Consider the following 23,552-nt stretch of genomic DNA (forward strand, 5'->3'; position numbering starts at 1 on the left):
GGCGGAATTCCCCCTTCTTCCCTTGGCAAGGTCTTGGAGAGGATTACGGTCGAGCCACTGGGGGTGAAAATAACCCATTTGGTGTCTGACAGGCAGTACGACTTCCGTACTGGCAGGTTCACCGACGCCGCCTTAATATATGTGAAGAACTTTGTTCTCTGCTGTCCTTGGAATCTTTGTAGATTTAAAGGGGCATTTGATTACCTAAGTTGGTCGTCCGTGTAGTCGACACTTTGTGAGTGTGAGTGCCAGGAATTCTTCCTTGCATGTTCTACACTCGAGCTCGAGAAGTTCCATCGTGGACTTCGGGCTTGAGATGGGCTTCCTCCTGAGGGGGCATGGTAGCTTGAATGAACCTTGCCTCCAGTCAGGGTTGTATTCTATGTGGGGCAGACTCAGAGGACTGATTCCATGTCCTCTGTGTCTGTCCAGCGTACTGTGATATCCGTAATCTAGACGACATGGACGTGGTGAACGGTATCTATGATTTCAGCCAGTGTCTTGCTAGCTGTGATTCACTCCGACGCGATATGCTATTGACTTGTATCTTTTTCTGTTGCTCGATATCTTAACATAAAATGGCATCTTTCATTACACTCTCTTCACTCTCGCCATTGAATTATAAGTCATGGGTTGAACTCAACTCTTCCGACATTAACCCATGCATTACGGAAGCGCAATAGATATATACGTACTAATCTAAAATCAGATTAAGTTCAATGTTCAAGTGCAAAATCTTGACCACTATTTTTATATCCATGAAACACTTTTCTCCTTTCATCCTTCGTAATCAATTGATTAAAAGTACGCATAAATGGCCAGACATGCAGCACAGATTGCAAATACTCATTTCTCTACTTATCCTTCGCAACGTAAATGAGTACATAAAACGTGAAAGATTGAATTGAAAAAAAAAAAAAACATGAATGAATGACGTGGAAAAAGTGATTATTTAATTATTTGCTGAATTCACATATTCAAGGTGGTTTTTTTCCGGTAAAACCCACTATCGAGAATGCAAAATCGTTTCCTTGAAGAATAGTGAAATATGAGAGATAGCTTGGACCAATTAAGTATCTTTCCGATAGATATGCTCCGAAATGGTATTAGCACCTTGAAAATGCCAGCAATGATACTCTTCGGTCAATAATCATAGTTGATCGGATTAGATTTAATTTGGGAAGATTGTGGGTTGGTGGTAAACTTGAGGGTGGGTCAACGAGGACTGGAAAGATAAGTCTATCTTAATGGATTAGATACAAGATTCAGTGTTATCAATAGTAAGTCGCCCTGCACTTAAAAATACATTCACCCGGGTCCAAAAGCGAGCCCATATATGCCCGCCAAATATCTTCTGCGAGTATCTTTTATCTGAATTTGAATCTGAAGACTGGAAACTCAACGTCGTGGAAAATACCTAAGCTACAAGCTTATGTAAAAGATGCGCATTTCAAGGGCATTTCGAAAACTTATTGGCACTAAACACTGCAAAAATCAACCACTCCTTCCTTTTCCGTTTGCAATCTCACTAACACTATCTCGGTCAGCGGCAAGGGTATTGCAACAGATCCGATACCCGAACCCGAACGCATATCTTTTTGTTAATAACAATTTTTGCAGCATCAGATCATGCCGCGGTGGTAAGCTTGGAGCGTAGTGCAAATGTTGACCGCCACCAGTAACAACAAATTGAAGTTATTGTTGGTGTTGTTGTGGCGCAGATACTTCCATTCTGTTAGTATCTTTATATGGGCTTGTATCTACTCTGAGGTGGTTATTTTCACTGCAAGTGTGGTAGTGTGGGGCCGAGATGTATTACCACTGAGTCGGTTGTGGATCTTAACTATTTTTCATGTATGTCGTTGGATTTTTTTGATCAACGTTTCACTTTTTAACTTATAACCGTCAGGAAGTTTTCAAGTCAGTTTAACTTAAACATTCGTTCGATTCGGTCTGAAAGTCTCTTGAGAAATTTCGTTGATTTTTAAGAAAATTATAAATAAAGAGTTAAAAATCATAAGCAACGACCATTCTTTAGTTCTTTCAGTTAAAATCTTGTATCTTTATGTTGCATTGAAATCCGTGCCGTAATCCATGAAATGTGTTTTATATCAACAAATTCAAAATGTTTATTGTAAAATATATTTCGTAACTTTTATCGCATAACGAATATCTTGTGTTGGATGATATTGTGATTTAACTTTTTCTACGATTTAGACAGCAATTAAAAGATAAGTGGAAAGTATTGGTAGCATTGAATCAAATAATGTCGCTTAAGACCGTTGCGAAAATTTTTTGATTCAGAATTAACGCGAAAAAAGAAAAATTGTTTTTTTTTTTGTGATTTATCTAAAGTTATCGATAAAGCGCGCTTACGTACACGTACATTTAGTGGCTCGTGTTTCTGATCCTTAATTTTAAAAGATAACTATAACAGCTAAGATGGATAACTACACAGACTTTTCACTGGCGGCCGAAATCTATAGAGTTGCTATCGATGAGTACCAACAGCATCATCTAACACGAAACTATACAGGATTATTGCAACGATACTATAAACTGGTCGAAGATGAATATGGTGGTATGTAAAAATCCTTCAGTGCATCTTTAAATATTCAAATTTTTAACATCTTTCACATGAAAGTGACCTTCATTCCGCGGAATATCGTTTTCATCCTTTAGTGTGACTTTTGTGAAAAGGAAAAGGAGCTTCCTTTCTTGGTTACAATTTCATCAATTAAAACAAAAATCGTATTTCGGGAATCAGTTTTTCCCTTCTCGAAGGAACACAACACTGCGGAGGGGAAAAACTGATTCCCGAACTATCGTATCTGTTTTAAGATAGACAATTGTACGTAACAAATCTTCCCCTTTCTTTTCCATTTCACATAAAAGACTTAAACTTCAAAAGTACTTAATTTGATTAGATCGCCCCCCCCCTTTTCCATATTTTAAAATTTTCTGTAATACAAAACCTTATTAAAATCAGGTAGGCCTGTCTGCCCGTCTGTCTGTCTGTCTTTTTTTTAAGCATTGGAAGGTTGAAAAGGTCAAAACCTCTGCTGGCTCCTACCATCCGGTTACTGGAGAAATTTACTAACTAAAACTGCCTCCTTTTTCGCTTACCCTGGAGGACTTCCATATCGGTATTACATATTACTTCAGAAGCTCTTCCTTTAGCAGATTATGGATCGCCTTCGTTAATTTTTTCACCACCTTCCAAGGGGTTTCAGAAGCTAGCATGTGGTCCACAATATTCTCCAGTGATAGCCGTGTTCCGGCGTCAACTTCGGCCTTAAAAAAAGGTATTCCACATCCTTTGAAATCATCACGCATGTGGGGCAATATGAGCAATCACCACCTCTAAAGCTATCAAAATATGCGCGGTACCCTCCATGTCCGCTTAGGAGCTGAGTTAGGTCGTAGCTAACTTCGCCGTGCCTTCGTTCGATCTATTTTGAGACATCTGGAATAATCCTGTGAGTCCAGCGTCCTTTAAATGAATCATCCCATCTCATCTGCCACTCTAGAAAATAGTCTCGCTTCGTGCAAATTACCAACCATAGGTACAGGACTCTCCGATTCCATATGTAGCCATACAATTCAACTTCCTTATATATGCTGAATACCTGCTCCCTTTTTCCTTTACACAACATCGTATACATCCAATACAACTTTTGTTGAGATGCCTGTCTTCTCACTTTTTTCAATCTTTCGTGTTGATCCCCATATACCTTCTTCATCCTTTTTATTGCACTTTATTCTATTTCGTTCCTGTGATATAGATTTTTGCACTCGCTTTCGAGCTTAGCCGCCAAAAACTACTAATTTTCGCTGAAAAAGGTTTTTTTTCTTGGTTCCGCACACCAAAGGTTTCTTCAATATCGTCCCTACTCCATTTCCCGACATTCTCACCTGCCTTATGTTGAGGGTATCACCTGCGTTTCTGGCGTGCCACATGCCGCGTTCGCCTCTATTGCTCTGATATAGAATAACCCAAGGCCCATATCAGAACCCTGATATTTTGATAGATATTATGCCTCTCCTTAATAACCTCACAACTTCCGTTTATGCGTTATACCAGTTCCAAGTTGCTGCTTTCTACGTTCCTCTTTTGCAACAGCAGCATTAATGTCGATTAGGCACTTCCGATTTCCACGAGAGAGCTCGTCTGCTGAGGGGTAACGTTGTACTTGGGGGTAACCTTCCAAGCTTCGAGCTCCTGTGTCTCCAGCGTCCTTCAAATGAATCATCCCATCTTTTCTGCCACGCTGAAAAATAGTTTCGCTTCGATAGATACCATAGATACAGAGCCCGCCGATTCCATATGATGGATCATAGAAGCGTCGACCCTCGTTCACCAAGATGTCAATGGGGACCACACCTGCTATCACATATGTTGCTTCGTCTGATGTTGTACAGTGAGCACACGACGTTCGCAATGCACCCAATCGGTAAGGGGTGCAATATTTCTTCTATTGGTTTCTAGCTTCAATGACGATGTTCAGATTGGAGCTGAAGTTGAAGAGCATGAAATTAACAGATCTCGAAATAAAGAGCCGAAGGCTTTGCCTAGGGCTACCTACATTCGATAACATTCTTCCCAACAAAGTATCCACCCCGGAAACTTTTGTTATTAAATTCTCAACATGGGGCTAGAATTTTAGACTTTGGTTCACCATGCCTCATAGGTATTTAAGCGTGGGTTGCAAATGTATAATGTGTTCGCCAATCGTGACTTTTGTCGGAAGGAAGCGAAACTTCCTTCGCTTGGTGAACAAAACTATGCTCTGCGAGCCTCACCCCAGTGTCTTCTAGCCAAGATCAAATTTCAAAAATCGTCTTGTTTATGAAAACCTCCATCTCGTCAATATCTTGTGTCACGAGAGTCGCTCTGATGTCGTCTGCGAAGCTGATGATTGTCCTTTGGGCAACTGCAACTTCAAAATTCCGTCATACATTGTTATCTACAGGAGAGGACCGAAGATTGATCCTTGTGGAGACCCAAAATACCCTCTATGCCAAGATCTATTCAAATTAGATTAATAATAGTATATTACTATAATTTTTAGTAATTGGCTGCAAAACCCCCTTTATTTCATCCTAGAATCATTAAATTTTAGGCTATGATTTAATTTATGGTCCTACCAAATTTGCTTAAAATCGCACTATAACCACAAAGTTCTAATTGGTGAAGCGACAACGCTTCAAAGGAAATTCTAACACTTTGAATGTCAGTGGCACGCGAAAGTGAATAATTTGTGCTAGGTACTTATGTTTTTTTATTAGAAATTCACAAAACCATCCATGCCTGAAGGGTCCAGCTTTCGGTTTCCCCACTTGTTTCTTATATTTAGCATTGCAGCATTGTTTCTTATATTTAGCATTGCAGTGCTATGTACATTTCTATGCTAGAGTGCAATTAAATGCATTTAATCTAAGCGTTTCGTCCCAATAAGTATAGAAATACTTCTGTAAATAATGGTGTCAAATTGCGTACTGTACTTATCATAATACATAAATGTCAGCCAAGTCATCGTTTTGGCAAGACGAGTGCCGCAGTTGATTTAAATAAAGTGCAGCTGATTGTTTGTTTGTGCGATTCGTCGTTCACTTGGGTCAGGACAATTCCCAATTTACCTCTATGTGCATCTATAACCAAGGGTCCAAAAAGGAATGTTCCAAAAAGCTGATGGTTCTGGCTCGTTGGTTATAGAATCGTAACTCCAACTTCGCCAGAGTAGATTCATTTACTTCTTCCCCTTCGGAACTATAGTCAATAGCTTTGGAAGCCATCAAGTCTTGTAGCCTTATTTTGACCCAAATAAAAAACCGTTTGGAATTTTCAAATCCCAATTTAGAGTTTTCAAGCATTGGTGGTCTTTCGAAAGTTAACAATTGATAATACTCAAAATTTATCCAGAATAGAAGCCCAATTCAAGCTAAGAAGAAGCACTACTTCAGGCAAAACCTCAATAGAAGAATAAGAAACAGATATTTAAGGATTGTGTTAAACTTGCAATAAGGAAGAGTTTGAAGCCCTAGGGCCGGATATTTAATAAAAATTTCACATATTTATCACCAACACACATCACAGTGTTTTCGCGTCCTGTAAATTTAAACGGTTAAGTGAATATCGTCTGTTAGTTGACTGCAGCCGTGCAGTGCCATTCTACGCTGCGAACTGACAGAACCTGAAGAGTATTTCCCTATTGCTGGACGAATAGAATGGTAACGATATAAAGCATCTAAATCTCCATTAATTGACCTGTCAGAAGAGTAATAAAAAGTTGATGGGAAGAACATTGGAAAGGAAATTTCAAACTTATTCAACTTTATAAAAGGGGCTAGCCTCGGAACTGAGCCAATAGTATATACCTATGTCAGTTGAACCCAGGCAAAGCTCTGTGCATTTTGCTCAAAGGCATTGAGTCCGCAAATGACTCCAAAAAATGCTATAAGTATACTATCATCAGTACTAACAAGTCTGCTTTCTTGGCACTTTTGATGGTCAGTCAGATGGCGTTCTAGCTTCCTGACTAACCCGATTAAAGAATTCACTGAGCTATAGTGTTGGGTCCCAGCTCTTCGCTTTCCAGAGCTCAAATATGATGTCGCCAGGTCCTGTTGCTTTCCTCGATTTCATTCGTTTTATTGCTTCGTCGACAGTTGCGCTGACAGTTACGTGTCTGTGAATTAACGTTGGTGCCTTCCTCGGAGACTGAATTCCACGGTCTTCTTAAGACAGGGATTGATTTTGTTACCATAATTAGAGCCCCGCTGTGACAAGCTACAACACTACCAGTCTATACTGAGTGCATGGCTCAGCATTTGTACTGGTGGATGCAAGACCTACCTAAATCTCTACCAAACCCGTGTTGATACGAAACACCACGATTGAGGCCCAAAGCTCTCTGTTCGCTTGAATACAACCACAACCCCCATGAAACTCCCACAAGGGGGCCAACCGCACAATCGAGCTGATCGCACATACAACATGAATTCTTCCATGAATTCTTCCCATGGAACTAGTATACCCCTGGCAAGGTTTCATGACCTATTGCCACTTCAGATGAATCCCCGTGCAGACTCGGGTCTGATCGTTCTAATTAGGCCTTTGGACCATTCACCTACTGCATCACGGCCGGCAAACCAATGTGATATAACGTCTCCTCACCACCATCTCTGAGCACCAGTTGCGCTGACAGTTAAGTCCTTGAGGGTTTAACGTGAGCACCTGTCTTGCGACTTAATCCCACGGTCTTCTTAAGACACGGATTGATTTTGTGACCACAATCAAAGCCCCGCTGAGACAAGCAACAAAGGTACCAGTCTATACCAAGTGCATGGCTTAGCATTCATACTGGTGGATGCAAGACATACTTAAATCTCTACCGAACTAAGGAGTACGGCACCTGTGTTGAAACGCAACACCACGCCGAGGCCCGAAGGTCTCTTCTCGCTTGAGCATAACCACAACCACCATGAAACTCCCACTAGGGGGGCCAACCGCAAATAACCGAGCTGTACTCACATACAACGGGAGTTCACCCAAAGTATGAGAGTCCAGGAGCTATCTCGGTTCCCATGGTACCAGTATACCCCTGCTGAGGTTTCGTGGCCAATTACCACTTCAGATGAGTCCCCGTGCAGACTCAGGTCTGATCGCCCTGATTAGGCCTTTGGGGAATTCGCCTACTGCATCACGGCGGGCAAACCAAAGTGAATACAGCGTCTACCGATGCCACCACTATGGAGGTTCTTCTCGGCCACTTGGTTTTGGTTTGACCGACAGGGTTGCCGCCCCGTCTTCCTCACCGCCACCTTTGAGCACCAGTTGGGCTGACAGTGAAGCCCATAGTGTTTTACGTAGGCACCTGTCGTGAGACTTAATCCTACGGTCCTCTTCAGACACGGATTGATTTTGTGACCACAATCAGAGCCCCGCTGAGACAAGTCCCAACGGTACCAGTCTATACCAAGTGCATGGCTTAGCATTCATACTGGTGGATGCAAGAATTACCTAAATCTCTACCGAACTATGGAGTACGGCACCCGTGTTGATACGCAACACCACGTCGAGGCCCGAAGGTCTCTTCTCGCTTGAGCACAACCACAACCACCATGAAACTCCCACTAGGGGGGCCAACCGCAAATAACCGAGCTGTCCCCACATACAACAGGAGTTCACCCGAAGTATGTGAGTCCAGGGGCTTTCCCGGTTCCCATGGTACCAGTATACCTCTGGTAAGGTTTCGTGACCAATTTATCACTTCAGATGAGTCCCCGTGCAGACTCGGGTCTGATCGCCCTAATTAGGTCTTTGGAGCATTCGCCTACTGAATCACGGCCGGCAAGCCAAAGTAATTACAGCGTATCCCGGTGCCACCACATGGAGGTTCTCCTCGACCACTTGGTTTTGGTTTGGCCGATAGGGTTGCCGCCCCATCTTCCTCGCCGCCACCTCTGAGCACCAGTTGGGCTGACAGATGGAATTCCTCCAAATGTCACTAATGATTATGGAAGTGGAGGATGAATAAATTCCTCAGTTAAAATCTGATCAAAATATTCTCGCCATTTATCCGTCGCGGCACGATAGTCCTTAAGCAAAGTGCGCATTAACGGAACAGGAGTAATCGATAGAGATCTCTCTTTCATACTGAGTGTCCAGTTTATCGTGAAGATTTTTGTAAGGGTACGTTCCTTACGCTGTTTTCTCGGTGGCCTGATTTGCATGGCGGCAATCAACGGCCTCAAAGGATACACAACGGGCAAGACAAGATCTAGCAAAAGCGCTTGCGTTGGGCCAATAGTTAAGCCTTTCGGAATTCATTCTAAAGCACCTGCTGGTAAAGCTCATCACATAAAATCAAGTCAATCTTCCGAGATCATTGGTCTCTGATTTCCTCCTTTGTGAGAAGACAGTTTTTCCTCAGGCTCGTCGAAACGCGACTAGAAGGTAAGGGACCCCGGGAATGTTAATACCATCCTTATCTCGTTCCAAATCCAATTCTTGAGTGGCCAATTCGGATATCTTTATCAAAAAATGCATCTCTATTTTCTTGAATTAGATTCCTTTTCATAATAAAGCGTGAAAATGTATGAAAGGAGCACACAGTCCCGTCAAATGGCGGCCAAAAGGAGGGGGGCGGATCCTGCCTAACTTCAATTTATCTCAAGGCTCGAAATAGAGACTAGAGAAAACTAGATTAATTATCCAATTTCAGGGAGGTCGAATGATTTTCAGCGGATCTAGTGTGCCCTCTTCCTATCATGCTTGCAGACTCAGAAGTGCTAGGAATCAACTTTCATACAATCACTGAGCTATGCTACCAGCATCCGAAATTTCAATGTATCAAATTTTTAAATCAACTAATTTTATTAAGTAACCTTTCTCCTCTTGTGCTATAATCTTTCGATATAATAATACGAAAACCTGACATCCCGCACGAACTTTTAGTTTCACTCGGTCAACCGAAATACCTCTGAGCTTCGGAAAAACCAAAGATATGAATGAACTAAAATAAAAACCAAAAAAGATACAGTCAATATGTAAATTTGAAGCTTAGTTTTTATCTAGGCATCTAATTATTGTGCACCAAACTGAATTTGAATCTAATAATAGATGGCCGGCATCGGGTTCAATCAGGGAAGTAAATATTTGGCATGAATTTACATACACACTGGGCAACAGGTGCTTATTCACCTTTGTAAATCTTGGCCCATCATAGATTTCTTAATTTTAAAATAAGAACATAGTAGATCATAACATTCATCTCCATTGGAAAGTTATATAAAGATAAGATAAAATATCTGAAAAATTCGTAAAAATTAATTCATTTATTTATTTTACTATAAACTATTATTACTATTGGGTGTACACATTATTATGGTCGTTAATGTTTCATATTGCTAGCTGATTGTAGTTATGTCAGAGAGAGTAGATATCTGTCAATAATATACAGTGGATTCTGCTTTAAGGTTTATCCGGTTTTTTATGTTAAAAATGTTGAATTTTGTGGTAACTGGGCAGTAATTGCAAGAAGTTTTACTTTTCTGTTTCAATTGGAAAAAAATGCAGCTGAAGCGCATAGAATGCTTGTGGAAGTGTATGGTGACAATGCCGCAAGAGATAAATCATGTCGGGAGTGATTTTAACGATTCAAGGATGGTGATTTTAGCGTTGATGACAAGCCTCGTCCTGGACAACCGGAAAAATTCGAAGACGAAGAATTTGATGCATTGTTCCGAGAACATGCGAGTCAAATGGAAGATGACCTTGCAAAATCATCGGGAGTGACACAGTAATTTAAGTACGATTAAAATGCAAAGCAATGATCCAGAAGTAAGAAAACTGGGTGCCCTATGAACTTAAACCGAGAGATGTGGAAAGGCGATTGTGCATGTGCGAACAGTTGTTTGAAAGGGAAAAAAAGCAAGGTTTTTTTGCATCGGATTGTGACTTTTGATGCGAAGAGGATATTTTATGACAATCCCAAGAAGAAAAAATACTAAGCTAGGCCCGGTCAACCGTTTCCATCGATCAACAGCCCCAGGAGAAAAAAACCCAGAATACGCGTTATCTTTTGCATGATAACGCTCGACCTCATGTCGCAAACGTCGTGAAAAATTATTTTCAAACACTTAAGTGGGAGATTTTACCACACCCGGCCGTATTCGCCAGACATTGCTCCCTCCGATTCCGGCTATTCTGACGGATGCAGCAAGATTTGGCAGGACACCGGATCACCCCTTTCGAAGAAGTGGAAAATTGGCTTCAGACTTGGATCGCCTCTCTCTGAGTGACGAAAAAATATTGTAGCCAACGATGGACAACATTTTAGCTAATCCATTTGTTTATCTTATTTCGAAATAGATACATTGTTAACACCAAAAAAAAAAACAGACCGAATTAATTTGCACTACCAATAATTAACTATTATTGGACGAAACCGTCAGTCAACTTTTTACCTTTTTTTCTGTAAACTTGGGTTTAACTCAAAAAAAAGAGGAGTCCGGGAACTACAAAAGAGGGAGTAAGTTGCTCCCCAAGTGGTTCGGTCCGTCACTAATAGGGTGCGGACTTAGGACTTCCAACATCCTCAACAAAAAATATTAACTATTAATTTTTTCAAATTCACTTTTTAATTAAGAAATACTCGTAGAAGAAAAACTTGTAGAATATTGAAAATGACCGGTGCGGTCAACGGCTAGCTGCAAGTCAGTGTGGTTTTTAGTGATACCTTAAGAAATCAAAACTGGCTTTTATTGCTGCAAGCATCTGCGAATATTATGATGATAAACACCATGTAAAAAAGTTTAAAAAAAAAAGTGGATTTAAGGTACCAATTTGAACGATTCGTTGAATCCGTTGGCAAAGTCAAATTTCAACCTTTTATCCCTAACTTATTTCAAAACTTCCAAAACTTCATATGCGTCTAGGTTCCTGGTGTCCCTAGTTTCCTTCAACACAGTTAGCTCGTTTCTGTGAAACTGAAAATTAACACCAACAAAACTAAGGTTCTCATATGACGGGTCATTGCACTCTATCTATCTTCATTAATGGACAGAACATCGATAGCGCCGATCAATTTGTATATCTAGGAAGTGTAGTTTCTGCCGACACCGTAACACCAAACAAGGCACATAAACAGCGTTAGACCCGCCTTCACTGCTTTGTCTGAAATCTGGAAATGCAGTTATCTCACCATCAGGATAAAGTTGAAGCTGTTATGGCCTAATTTTCTTTCCGTTTTACTACACGTATATAATAGTAAACTGTTACTCGAAAGCTGAAGTGAAAGTGGCAATAGATAGGTCACACATTGAGGAAAGGTGACAATTCCATCACTGGCTACGTCATGCACTGAAACCCACTGTTCCAAGAAGGCCGACGAGTGGATCGCCCCAAAGCGCTTGGCGCAGAACAGTAGAGAAAGAGTGCAGTCATCTCGGGAAGTCCTGGAGAGAGTTGAAGCGCGTTTCAGTAGACACAATTTTATTTAACCTTAGCTAATCATCTATGTTTTCAAACTTCTTCGTACGCATAAAAATTTACTCCACGAAATTTCCTCTGTGTTTCTGTTATCACAACCAAATCATCGCTTCCAGCAGAATGCCTCAAGTGTAGAAATCGCATTGTTTGCTTATACAGCGTTAATTATACTTGAAGAAATTGGGTTAATATTTGCCGTTGGTTATAGTTATTCATCACTAAAAATGTGAACATTATTTTAAAATTAATGAACCGTATTTATGTATAAAATAGTCATCTGTAATTTTTATCTAAATTGTTATGATTCATAGGAAAAGAGTTTTGAAGACGAAATTTCAAAAAAATCGCTTTGGGGCCCATATTGAGTGGGTTAATATGGTAGACCATAAAAGTGTGGTGAATCAGAGCAAAATATGGAACTATTAAAACTTAGCAACCGAATCCGAACTGTGTTCAACTCTAAAGGCTACTAGTTAAATCAGAGCAGTCGAAGCCTTAATTCAAGGTACCTTTTGGCTCGAACAGACGAGCCCTCTTAACTCAGATTAAAAGCACCAAAAATACCAAAGTTGTAATGACTGTTGAGGTAGGGTATAACCAAAATGAAACGACCAATCATAAGGGCAGAGCTATCCAAAGACCGGAGGAAATGAAGAAAACTGACCATGCTGGTCCTCAAGTAAACCTCCACTGAAATGTCGACCCCCATTTCCCTATTCTGGCCAGCATAGAGGCATGTAACCGCATAATGAAGGAACATTTCAGTGAGTTTCTTATAAGTGACGACCAACATGGGTCCTGACTAACATGTGGTAGGTACCCTATTTTAACTCCAAACTTCATTTTTAGCCAGCCAGTAGAGGATAATACCAGCCTCTCAGCTTTCGTTCCCTGCTAACCTCCACGTGCACTTGCTTTCATTTCTTAAATTTTGAGTTACATGCCTTTTCCCTTGGAACAATTGTTCCTAAAATTGATAAGACCAGTAGCTTACTCCAAACTACAATTCTATTTTATAGTGTATATATATCTCGGGAGCAACTTACTCCCTTCATCGGTACAAAGCTACTTCTTTGTTGTTCCTAAGCCTCATTCCGATGCAAACTTATAGAATAGAATTTTCTATCCTTTCGTTTGGAATAAGGACCATTAGAGCTCATCATTTTTTGTGCTCATGTTGATGCCAATCGTCACCTAGGCGATTAAATCTCCGGTGTCCCAGAACTTACAGACTTTGTGACCACATGGACCTCAGAAGGCGAAAACTCACCACCTCTGCCAAGTGAAGGAGGGGTTTGGTCCGCATATAATAAAATCCGATTGCGAGAACTGTTATGCCAGACACGTGGAAATACATACAAGATTACGACGTCAGGGCCTTCCTTTGCGATTACCCAGTTTTATCTAGAGCTAGGCTAAGGACACTAAGTAAACCATCCTTTGAAAACCTCAGAGAAATCTCTAGCTGTAGGGTGGGTAAGCTACTTTCCTTCATGAATACTACGGGCTGGCTCTGAAAATCTGAGCCCACTGGACTCTGCCTCCTTGCTCTTATCACAGCAGTCATGTTCTTAGGAACACACCACAATGCTAATTGGGCTCTTCAGAGCCGCAACTGATCACTACTGTCACACTGTCAGCTATTGATGGATATCTAGAAGCAATTAGCCCATGTTGAAGCTATTCTTTAAGTCACGGTTCATCTTCAAACTACTCTCCTTTGTGCACAGTTCGGCTGTGATAACACTGTGCTATCTGTAAGTTCTAGGGGTTGAAAGTTTACATAACAAAGAAAATTTGGTTGAGTAGTTCTACAATGACATACATGGCCCGACCGTTTTTGTACTCGAAGAACAGTTTAAACAGTTTTTCCGACAGCATCGCGCCTGAAATATTAAATATTCCAAGAGTTTCGCTGTCAGATTACGCTATCAATACTGCTGATCAGAGAGTTCGACTATTCCAAAGCTGACAAGCACACGTAAGATCTTCCTCTTCTAACTAATTTCGACTTCTTCGAAGATTTTACATCCCAATTTTTGAGATTAATGCTAGGTTAAGCCGGCCAATCTCCGAACCCAATTTAGACCTCAAAAAAGTTTTCATTTTTAGCAAGAAAGGCTTAACAGAACCTTGACAGCAGGGTGTGACAAGAGCCGATAACAGCTACGATGATGAAATCCGCGCACGGTTGGTGGTAGCCAACAGAGCCTACTTCAGCTTACAACAACTGTTTCGCTCGAAACGTCTCACCATAGAGTCAAAGCTCTTACTGCACAAGACTATGATCTTGTCAGTCCTCATGTATTCCTCGGAAATTTGGGTTCTTAACAAGAAGAATTGCGAACTCTTGGCCGCGTTCGAGAGAAGAATCCTCCGAAGAATTTTTGGTCCCCTACATGTGGATGGACGATTCCGTAGCCTACATAACGACGAAATCTATTAGCGATACTATGACCGCCCGGTTGTGGATAAAATCCGGCTCAATAGGTTACGGCGGGAGGATCACTTAATCCGAATGGATGAGGATGATTCGCCCTGAAAGTCTATAAGGGCAATATCTATGGTAGAAAGAGAATACGAGGTAGACCTCCCCTAAGATGGAGTGATGGCGTAGTTCAGGACGCCAGCTTTTAGGAATATCGAATTGGTGGACCTCGGCGCAAAACCTGGATCTGGAGTTCCTTATTAAGGCAGGCCTAGACCGGATACCGGTTGTTGCGCCGTTGATGATGAAGATTATGATGTGACAAGAGCATGTGAAAAATTAGATAAACGGGATTCTGTGCAACCAACTCGAAATATCGGCCACGATCTGCATAGCGAACTCAAATGCTCGAAGCGAAACAATACCCAAATTGATCTTGTTGGGAAGATCATGATAGGAGGATTCAACAAACAACAACAACAAAAAACAGAGTCCTGGATATAAAAGCTGGTAAGTTATATGAAATCTTTGAAAAATTCACAGCATTTTCCACAACAAAAGTCCCTTACACGTCGTCCATCAAACTATGACTTGGCTCTCAGTAACATCCAACCACCTACCTTATTTTGAAAAAAGCACTCGAGCAACAGCATTGAAGATCAATCCTTAAAAAATACAGCGGGTACTGAGAGGTTGACTTGAGTACCTACCATGTAGGCATAACCCTGCGGTGCTATTTAGACACGGATTGATTTGGGGACCACAATCAAAATGCTACCGTGATAAGCACCACGGTTGTGGTCTGATATGATTGCACACACAATATTTATAGGCGAGGCCTATCTAACACCTCTGGTGGCCCTGAATGGCCCCTGGATGGTTAAGCCGATCTCAAAACGTTGAGCCCACAAGGAGCCTTTCCAGCGTTATATGCGTAATTACAGCCATAATAAAACTCCCAAGGAGGCCAACCGCATATAACCGCATATAAATTCTCCTGAAGCATATGCTCTCAGAGAAGCAACCGGTTCCCCTGGTATCTGATAACCTCTGGTAAGGCGTCATAACAAGAGCAACTTCAGATGAGTCCTTTGCAGACTCGAGTCTGATAAATATTAATAATTAATAAATATTAATATTAAAAATGTATGCGCTTGAGTTGTAAAAGCAATTGTATGGAATAAGTCCATCAGTAGCCGTTTCTTCCAATCGTTTCCCTCCTTTTGACTCTCTTCTAAGGTAAGACCATGTAAATACTCCCAGTATCAATCGAAACTTGATCAAGTGAATTTCCACAACTGATGTCCTTTGCAATCGATGCACCGACGAAAGTCTCAAAGCCAAACCTACCTCAGTATTGTTCGCCCTGTCACCTCTTATTGATCAGACTCTTGACCAACCACTAAATTACATCCACTTTCCCAGCGCTTTTCATTTTCTACGGTCCATGATTAAATTGATCTTGGTCGTTTTTGACATCCAACGCCAACACGGTACGCCATCTGCCAAAATTGTCCTGCCAAGTACCACACTGCAGGGGACGCAATCATTCTGACAGGGCATTGCCATCAACGATAGGCAATATCTTGTAATTAGTGACTCCCTCCATCATCTTCCCCAAGCAGATCGGGGGATATGCTGTCTTTAAGTCCATAACTTTGCTTTTTCCGCTGGATAGAAAATATTCCTTTTTTAGACACACCTTGAAAGTGTTGACAATAGGTTGGACCTTCCCTTAATTTTTAGTTCTAACGCTTTGTTAGGGCTTCCTTAGAGCCTTATTGTCACCGGATCTTCGGAAATGAAGGAATTGTGCACTAGTCGAATTTGATCACCTTTTGCCTTTTACCCCTTATGTAGTCGCGAAAACTTCTTTTGCTTCTACAAATGGCCTTCATGGTGCTGCCACTCTATTGACTGTGTACTCCCACTAGAAGTTGTGTTACCTCCTGTCGGCCGCACGCTTTCATGATCAATTGGTTCACTAGAGTGACCATTTCTATGGCCGTGCCGTTCAGTCTTATATCGTCTCGTACCCCGCATTCCACCCTCATCTGAGTACAACCGACATATGGTGGTAGCTCATTTTTGAACCCAATAACCTTTTGATCACCGTGCCAAATACGTATAATCCTGATTAACATGTCAAGCGACTCGCCTCGCTAACTTCGCGCTTATATCTGTCAGGGTCCTCTATAGGCTTCAGGGCTTTTCATCAGAAAGTGTTTGATTTCCAAACATTCGTCAATGCCACATCAAGCTCTGCAAGCGCTTGAAGCTACACACTTCCCTCACATTCGACCGAAATGTTTTAGGATGTTCGCTTACAGAACTGAAGTGAAGACCTTGTAGATGGTAGGAAGACAAGTAATTGGTCGACATTTAGGATGGGAGAAGGCAACCTGTTCCATGTGGATGAGGAAACTTATCCCTTGGTGAAAAATTGTGGAACTGATTCCGGGTCGGCAATCATCTGATTAAAATGATTTGCCAATACCCTGTGAGTTCTCTTGAACCAGTTCAGCCAGAAGTTATGAATCTTATCAACTTCTGGCGCCTTTCAATTATCTGCCTTTTTCTAAGTCGACTTCACTTACGTCAAGCATGATCATTTCGGGGAGGGCCTCGTATGAACGGATAAGCTGTGGGAAAAGTATTCTGCCTGATCCAGATCGAGGTTACTTTCTCAACCTGTATGCATAGTGTATCCGAGTCGTATGATCTTCCAGGTTTCGCCAATGTATCCCAAGCGGAAGTACTGGCGATATTGGAAGTCAGTCGATGGGTGGAGCGTGATTCGAGCCCCGAGCGTAACATGGCCATTCTGAACGACAGCCAAGCGGCCATCAAGGTCTTATACTCAGCGACGATATCCTTCAGGCTGGTGGGGCAGTGCAGAGACGCGCTGGACAGTCTGGGCGGTACGCTCAAGGTCACCCTCCTCTGGGTTCCCAGTCATAGGAATATAAAGGAGAATAAGCGGGCTGGCGCATTGGTCAGGCAGGACTCTGCTATTGGCAGCCCTTCGCTGGATTCAATCGGTGTCTCGCTAGAGGCTGTCAAGGCCGGAGTCTATTCGCACTAGTTAACGAAACTAGTTAGGGAAACTCACATGCAATTTCTCTGCGATTGCCCAGCTCTAGCTAGAATCAGGCTACGGACACTTGGTAAACTATTCTTTGGGAACCTCAGAGAGATTTTTAGCTGCAGGGTGGGAGAGCTGCCTGCCTTCGTGAAGGCTACGGTTTTGCTCTGAATATCCGAGTCGGCTGATCTCTGCCTCCCTGCTCTCACAACACCAGTCAAGGTCTTAGGAGTTTGTGGCATCAAAACGGCGCACCACAGGACTTATTGACCCACCTACTTACCTACTCCCTGATTGATTTACAGAAGGCTTTCTATGGCTTGAACACGGAGTGTATTTGCAGTGCTCAGGAGAAGCATCATTTCGGAAAAACTAATAACTATCATAAAAACGACATATGACACCGCATCAAGGTTAAGTCTCAGGGAAATCGGAAGTCCAAAGCGGAGTCCATCAGCGTCAACGGACCACCCTCTCACCGAGTCACGAATTTTAGCCAAATGGCTTTGGGTTTGAAAAGGAAGACACCGAAGTTAGTATCTATCAATTAGTATCTATCAATACCTAGTTAGTATCTATCAATACCTTTCTCACTCCCATTGTAAACATCGTGAATGTTCATAAAACCTTTATTATAATATTTTTTAAATTTGTTATTAGTTCCTTTGACTCAACGTAACTATGTTGTCAAAAATGGATAAAAAATAGCAGCGACCTCGAACGGTTGTTGAACGCATCGAAATAAATCAGGAAATACATATAAAGCCATCAAGAACGGTCAAAGAACTCATCTTTTCCGGTCCATTCACTTACCCGAGCGTATAAATATAATTTTTTCCTCAGGACCAGTTTCCAAACCTACACTATAAAAGCAACTAGATTGCGTAGTAAATTCCCAATAACGGTGAAAAAGCCAGAAAAGTAACATGCACAGTGTCATTATCTCCTTGAAGGACGTTCACTTTCGCTTAAGTCGTTTCAGGGTTAGAGAGATCAATGGATCTAAAATTGCCAACCAACTTCAAACCTTGGAGGGAGATCTTCATATCCACCTACGCAACACTAATATTTCGTGGTTTTGAATTACAACTATCTCAATGGCAACTATCAATAGATAGTTTATTCACACTCACCAGATATTTTAGTGGATTTGATTCGTAGTATCTGATTGATTTTAAAAATTATCTTTTATAGTAATCTCCTGACTTTATATACTTTGTTCACGTAGAGTCATGCCCTTCGAATTGAGAAGGGAGAAAGTAGTGATTCTCCCGACGAGAGATTTTCCTGGAGGCCCATATAAGAGAGACAGCAACTAAATTGAATTGATTGCGCAATTCCGGGATAAGATACACGGATTATCTCCCTAATAGAATCCATTCTAATTCTAATTTATGATGAGGGTAGGAACCACCGACCGCTCGATATTCGTATCTTTTCTTTGTCATCAGGAACCAGTTAGTATGGTACATCAGATCAGCAAATATTATCTGGTTTTCCCTCATTTTGTTAAGAATTATTGGGAATACAACCCTCTTAGCTACAATCTATCATACAACAAAGTGCTAATAGGTAACATTTAGTTTCAGAATTTGCCATTTTCTTCATCAATTGTATTTATTTTTGAATTTTACATATCTTTCTTAATTAATTCAATTTTCATTTCTCAGCTGTGGTTATTACTGCCATAAAAGACACATTTTTTTTGTTTTTGTTATTACTTCCGCTACACTACTTGAAAAACCTTTGTTTTTTTTTAATAATATAATTGATTTAATCTAACAAGCAGTTTAGTAAATTAGTTGTTGTATGAGCCTCACTATTTAGCAATGTTTATTAATCGTACTGAAAGTGATTTCATATGCATGCTGACCCAATTACGTCCATAGATACTATCTATAATATTTTCAGATATAGTTTAAATGGGTTCGATTACAAAACAACTTGAGACTGCTAATTTTTTTGTTTGCCATAACTATGAGGCCTTTAACACCATAAAAACCAAAAACTGTCCTCCCACTGTGTTTACCAAAAAGCACTTTACATCGAACATGGAAGTTGGTGTTTGCGATACTTTGGAACCTGCAAGTCTGTCACCCAGAAAACTTTCGCAGTATTTTGTAAAGCGGCAAGCATACACTTGACATTGACTTTCATTTCCCAGTGAATTAGCATCCGTTATCGAAAATGTTACTAATTATTTCATAATATGATCTATTGACTCTGGTCAGTCTTGGTAACTTGCGAAATCCGCCATACGGTGTAAGTTGTGTTGCGTTTTCTTCACATGAATTTGGGTCATGCCGCGTGTGTAGATGATAATTTGGATAATATAATTTCGCCAAAAACGGTTATTTCGATGGATTCATGTAAATAATATTTGGTCTTCGATTTCATAAATAAAGTGCAATTGGTGATGAGTGGTCGATTTGCCCTTGAAATCCTTTATTGGTAATGCATGAGCGAATGTAGATAAACTTGTTAACGGCTATAGTTTGACGCTTCAAGTCAAACCACATTATGTTCCCATATAAAATTAGTTAGATTTTTATATTTTCACTAGTTGACCCGACAGACTTCGTACTGCCTCAACCGATAAATAAAAGACCTAAACTTTTGTATAAAATAATTTTAAAACAAACAAAACGAATCCGTATTTAATAAGAAAGCATATTGTGAAGCATTCCGTCTGCGGATTCGATCAATTTCATTATGTCGTGATTGCTGTTGTTGTGTTTGATGTGCACGAACTCGTTGCATTCTAAGCCTATCTACTTCATTATCACTCACTAAAAAACGCAACTCTGACATAGCAATACGACTATTTTCTTGATCTGTCTCTCTCTAGTCATCAGTGCGGTTAGCACGTGAGGTAGCTCTTCCCACATTTGATTGAATGTCACTATCGCAAAGGATCCCCAAAGTAAAGAAAGTTCTCGCGTACTCATAGATATCGTAACGCAATATCGTAATACTTCTTTCCGTGTTCTAAAGTGCAACAGGATGGATTGACACATTAGTTGGTTGTCAAATCTAATGTCAAATATTATCGTTGCGTTCAGAAATTTAATTTGTAACAAAACTTAATATCTAGTTTAGGTCTAGGTAGTCTAGTTTGGTCTTGAAATATTTATGGAAATTCAGAGAAGGTTTAAACGGTGAGAAACAAAAATACTAAAAACAGAAATTCTATTTTCCAATACAACATGTTCTGAGCTGTCAAACATTTGATATCTTTTGTCTTTTTAGAAATAAAGATTGTCACTTGGTTGGTTACGTTAAAAAATTTGTCCGTTTCATAGCTGGAATATGAGGTCCGATGAACACAGTGAGTGATTGAACTCTATTGAATATCAATAAAGTTCAAATTGACTCTAAATTTTATTTTGAAAAAAACGTTTATATGGGAAGAAGAAAAGTGCTGTTTTTAGGGTTTTACCGGCAATTATTCGAATTTTTCTCACCTTTTAAACCTTTCCTAGACCTCCACGGACATTTCAGAATCAAGATAAGATAAATCCGTTCAGCCGTTCTCGAGTTTTAGCGAGACTAACGAACAGCAATTGATTTTTATATATAAGATAGTTTAAATATTAAAAACCTGACCAATTGTGAAGACACTGTCTTCTATCTTAAATTATCTATTTAAAACTGAAATAACTCATCAGACGCCGCCTTACCTCTGCCCTGGTTTGCTTCCTTCTCTTTAATCATCACATGGGTGCAAAGTACACTCAGGGCGCAAACTGTCTGGCTCAGGGCTACACTGCAAATATTTTTTTTTTCATTATTTAGATACATACAAACATGTATCACAATCAACCTGTTTTTGAGAATGGAAATTTTTATGAGAATGTATTTTTCCTGCATATTCTACTTTCCTTTGCTGTTCTCCCTAGCTTCCCCTAAAAAAATAGAGTGCAGAGTGGGTAAGCAAGTTAAGACTATTCCGTGACTTCGCTACTTCTTTCGCTTCACAACAAAGCTAATCCCGAGCCACTCATCCGAATTGGAATTGTTGCCAGTAACACCACCGCGTCTACTGTCAGTAGCAGTGATCCGCCCAGAACTAAAAGAAATCAAATATCGCGGAGCAATGAAAGTGCCACACTTGTCAGTCCAACGCAAATAAAGTGACGATCTCTCAGATTGAAGCATCAACGGGCCTAATTGCTTGACAATCACCAAAGGCAATAAACGCCCCCTTGAGGTAATGGAGGCATATATCGCTACGATGAATGGTATATTTTTTTTTCTGTTCGCACACGGAGCTGAAAAATCTTAACGTCGAAGCTACAGCAGGTACGTGTGGGATTCGCATCCACTAAAAACCACCCCCGGTCTCTCCAGTCCCAGCCCCGCAGGACCATCATTTAGGTATTACTCCGCGGGGTAGGTTTGCCCTTTGGCACTCATCCATCTGGTTCTTTCGCTTTTCATTCTTTTTTGCTTCAGCAACTCCTCCTGTATTTTCACGACTGCGGAGGAAACCTTAAGCCATTTCTCCTTTGGCCGTTCTCCGGGTTCACGCTCCTACCCACCGCTTGGTTTAGATCCCTTTTCCCCATTGCGAATCTTAGGCAGGGAAACATCGCATACTCTGGTTCCTACGGTATTCCACCGCAGCTAGGACAATTCGGAAAATCATCCAAACCAAAGCGATGTTCCCTAAAGCTCATCATCCCAGGTATTCAATAGCCTGCTTTGATACGACCGTATATCCACTGACTTCCACTTTCACAGGGGTTTTTCCTATGCCTCAGTCCAGTCCCAACTCTTTCTAGAAAGGACTTTACCTCTCTAACTATTTCCGTCGCGTAGACCTCCACATTTACTGAGTGTTTTGCTGTAACAACCACAGCTAGATGTCAACAGCAAAGCCGACAATCGTAGTCCCCTGTGGGACGGGAAGAGCAAACACCCCATTATACATAACATTCCACAACAAGGGACCCAGTACCGATCCCTGTGGCATCCTGGCTGTGACAATGTACTCTTCGAGGCCCTCATCCGTCCCATACCGGAGACTCCTCACTGAGAGGTAATTTTTCACCAAATTCGCTAAATACCCTGGGACACCTATGTTAGCCAACGCGCCTTTAATTCTGCTCCAGTTGGTCAAGTTGAATGCCCTTTTGACATTCAGCGGCAGGAATCAGTGCGTCTTTTGTCAGGCACACTACCATGCTTATTGCAACCACCGTAGAGTATGCACGGTGGAAACCAAACCGGCACTCCGACAAGCCAATGCTATTTTCGACGATGGGTAGGAGTCTATTGTAGTTGGCTCTCTCTATCATCTTCCCCATTGTATCCAACAGACAGATGGCACAATATGATGCTGCATCTCCAGGTGGCTTGTTAGGTTTAGAAAGTAATACCAACTTGTTGTTTTTCCACTGAACAGTGAATATTCCTTCTCGAAGGAAGCCTTCACTGCCAGTTCCAAAGCTCGGTTGGGGATGCCATCCAAACCTGGGGCCTTGTTATCACCGATCCTACCACATATTTCCCGCAGCTCCTCCACAGTTACTGGAGGTATTATGTCCTCATTTAGCTGAACGACCATTTAATTTTCCTTATTTTCGTGATAAGGGAACAGATTGGTAACAATATGTTTCAGAAGGCGCGAGCAGGTCACCTGGGGTGATCTCCGCAGCCGCTTCATTACCTCCCTGTGGTCCTCGCCCCAAGGGTTTATATCGGAGTGATCACACAGCTGTTTGAAGCAACTCTTTTTACTCCTCCGAATCGCTTCCTTTGGGCGCAAACGCAGTTACCTATGTATCTCTTCTCATCCATCGCCACCGGGCTTTCCCCTGAACCTCTGATTGAGCCTCCTTGCCCGGAAACATAGGGCTCGCAACTTGCGATTCCCAACTGATGGTTGCTTACTGGGGAGCAAACGCCTTCTGGGCATAGTATTATCATACGCCTACGTCACCCATCATGATTTGTATGGCTTTTTCTTTAGCCGTGCCAATTTGAGTGCCGCACAAAACCTGTCCCCCTCAAAAGCTTTCACCGTTAAGCTGAGCTAACTA

At 41.2% G+C, this 23,552-nt stretch overlaps 1 protein-coding gene across 1 annotated transcript in view; it reads left to right on the plus strand.

Annotated features, from left to right (window-relative positions):
- The first annotated feature begins 1,901 nt into the window (after window positions 1-1,901).
- The window catches only part of LOC119652567 (elongation of very long chain fatty acids protein AAEL008004-like), a 128,233-nt gene continuing 106,582 nt past the window's right edge, over window positions 1,902-23,552 (plus strand). The window contains exon 1 of the mRNA XM_038056780.1: window positions 1,902-2,581. Within this exon, the coding sequence (XP_037912708.1) occupies window positions 2,443-2,581 (139 nt within the window). The 5' untranslated portion in view covers window positions 1,902-2,442. The remainder of the gene's footprint in view (window positions 2,582-23,552) is intronic.

Source organism: Hermetia illucens, chromosome 3 (assembly GCF_905115235.1).
Source record: "Hermetia illucens chromosome 3, iHerIll2.2.curated.20191125, whole genome shotgun sequence".
NCBI classification, from domain to species: domain Eukaryota; kingdom Metazoa; phylum Arthropoda; class Insecta; order Diptera; family Stratiomyidae; genus Hermetia; species Hermetia illucens.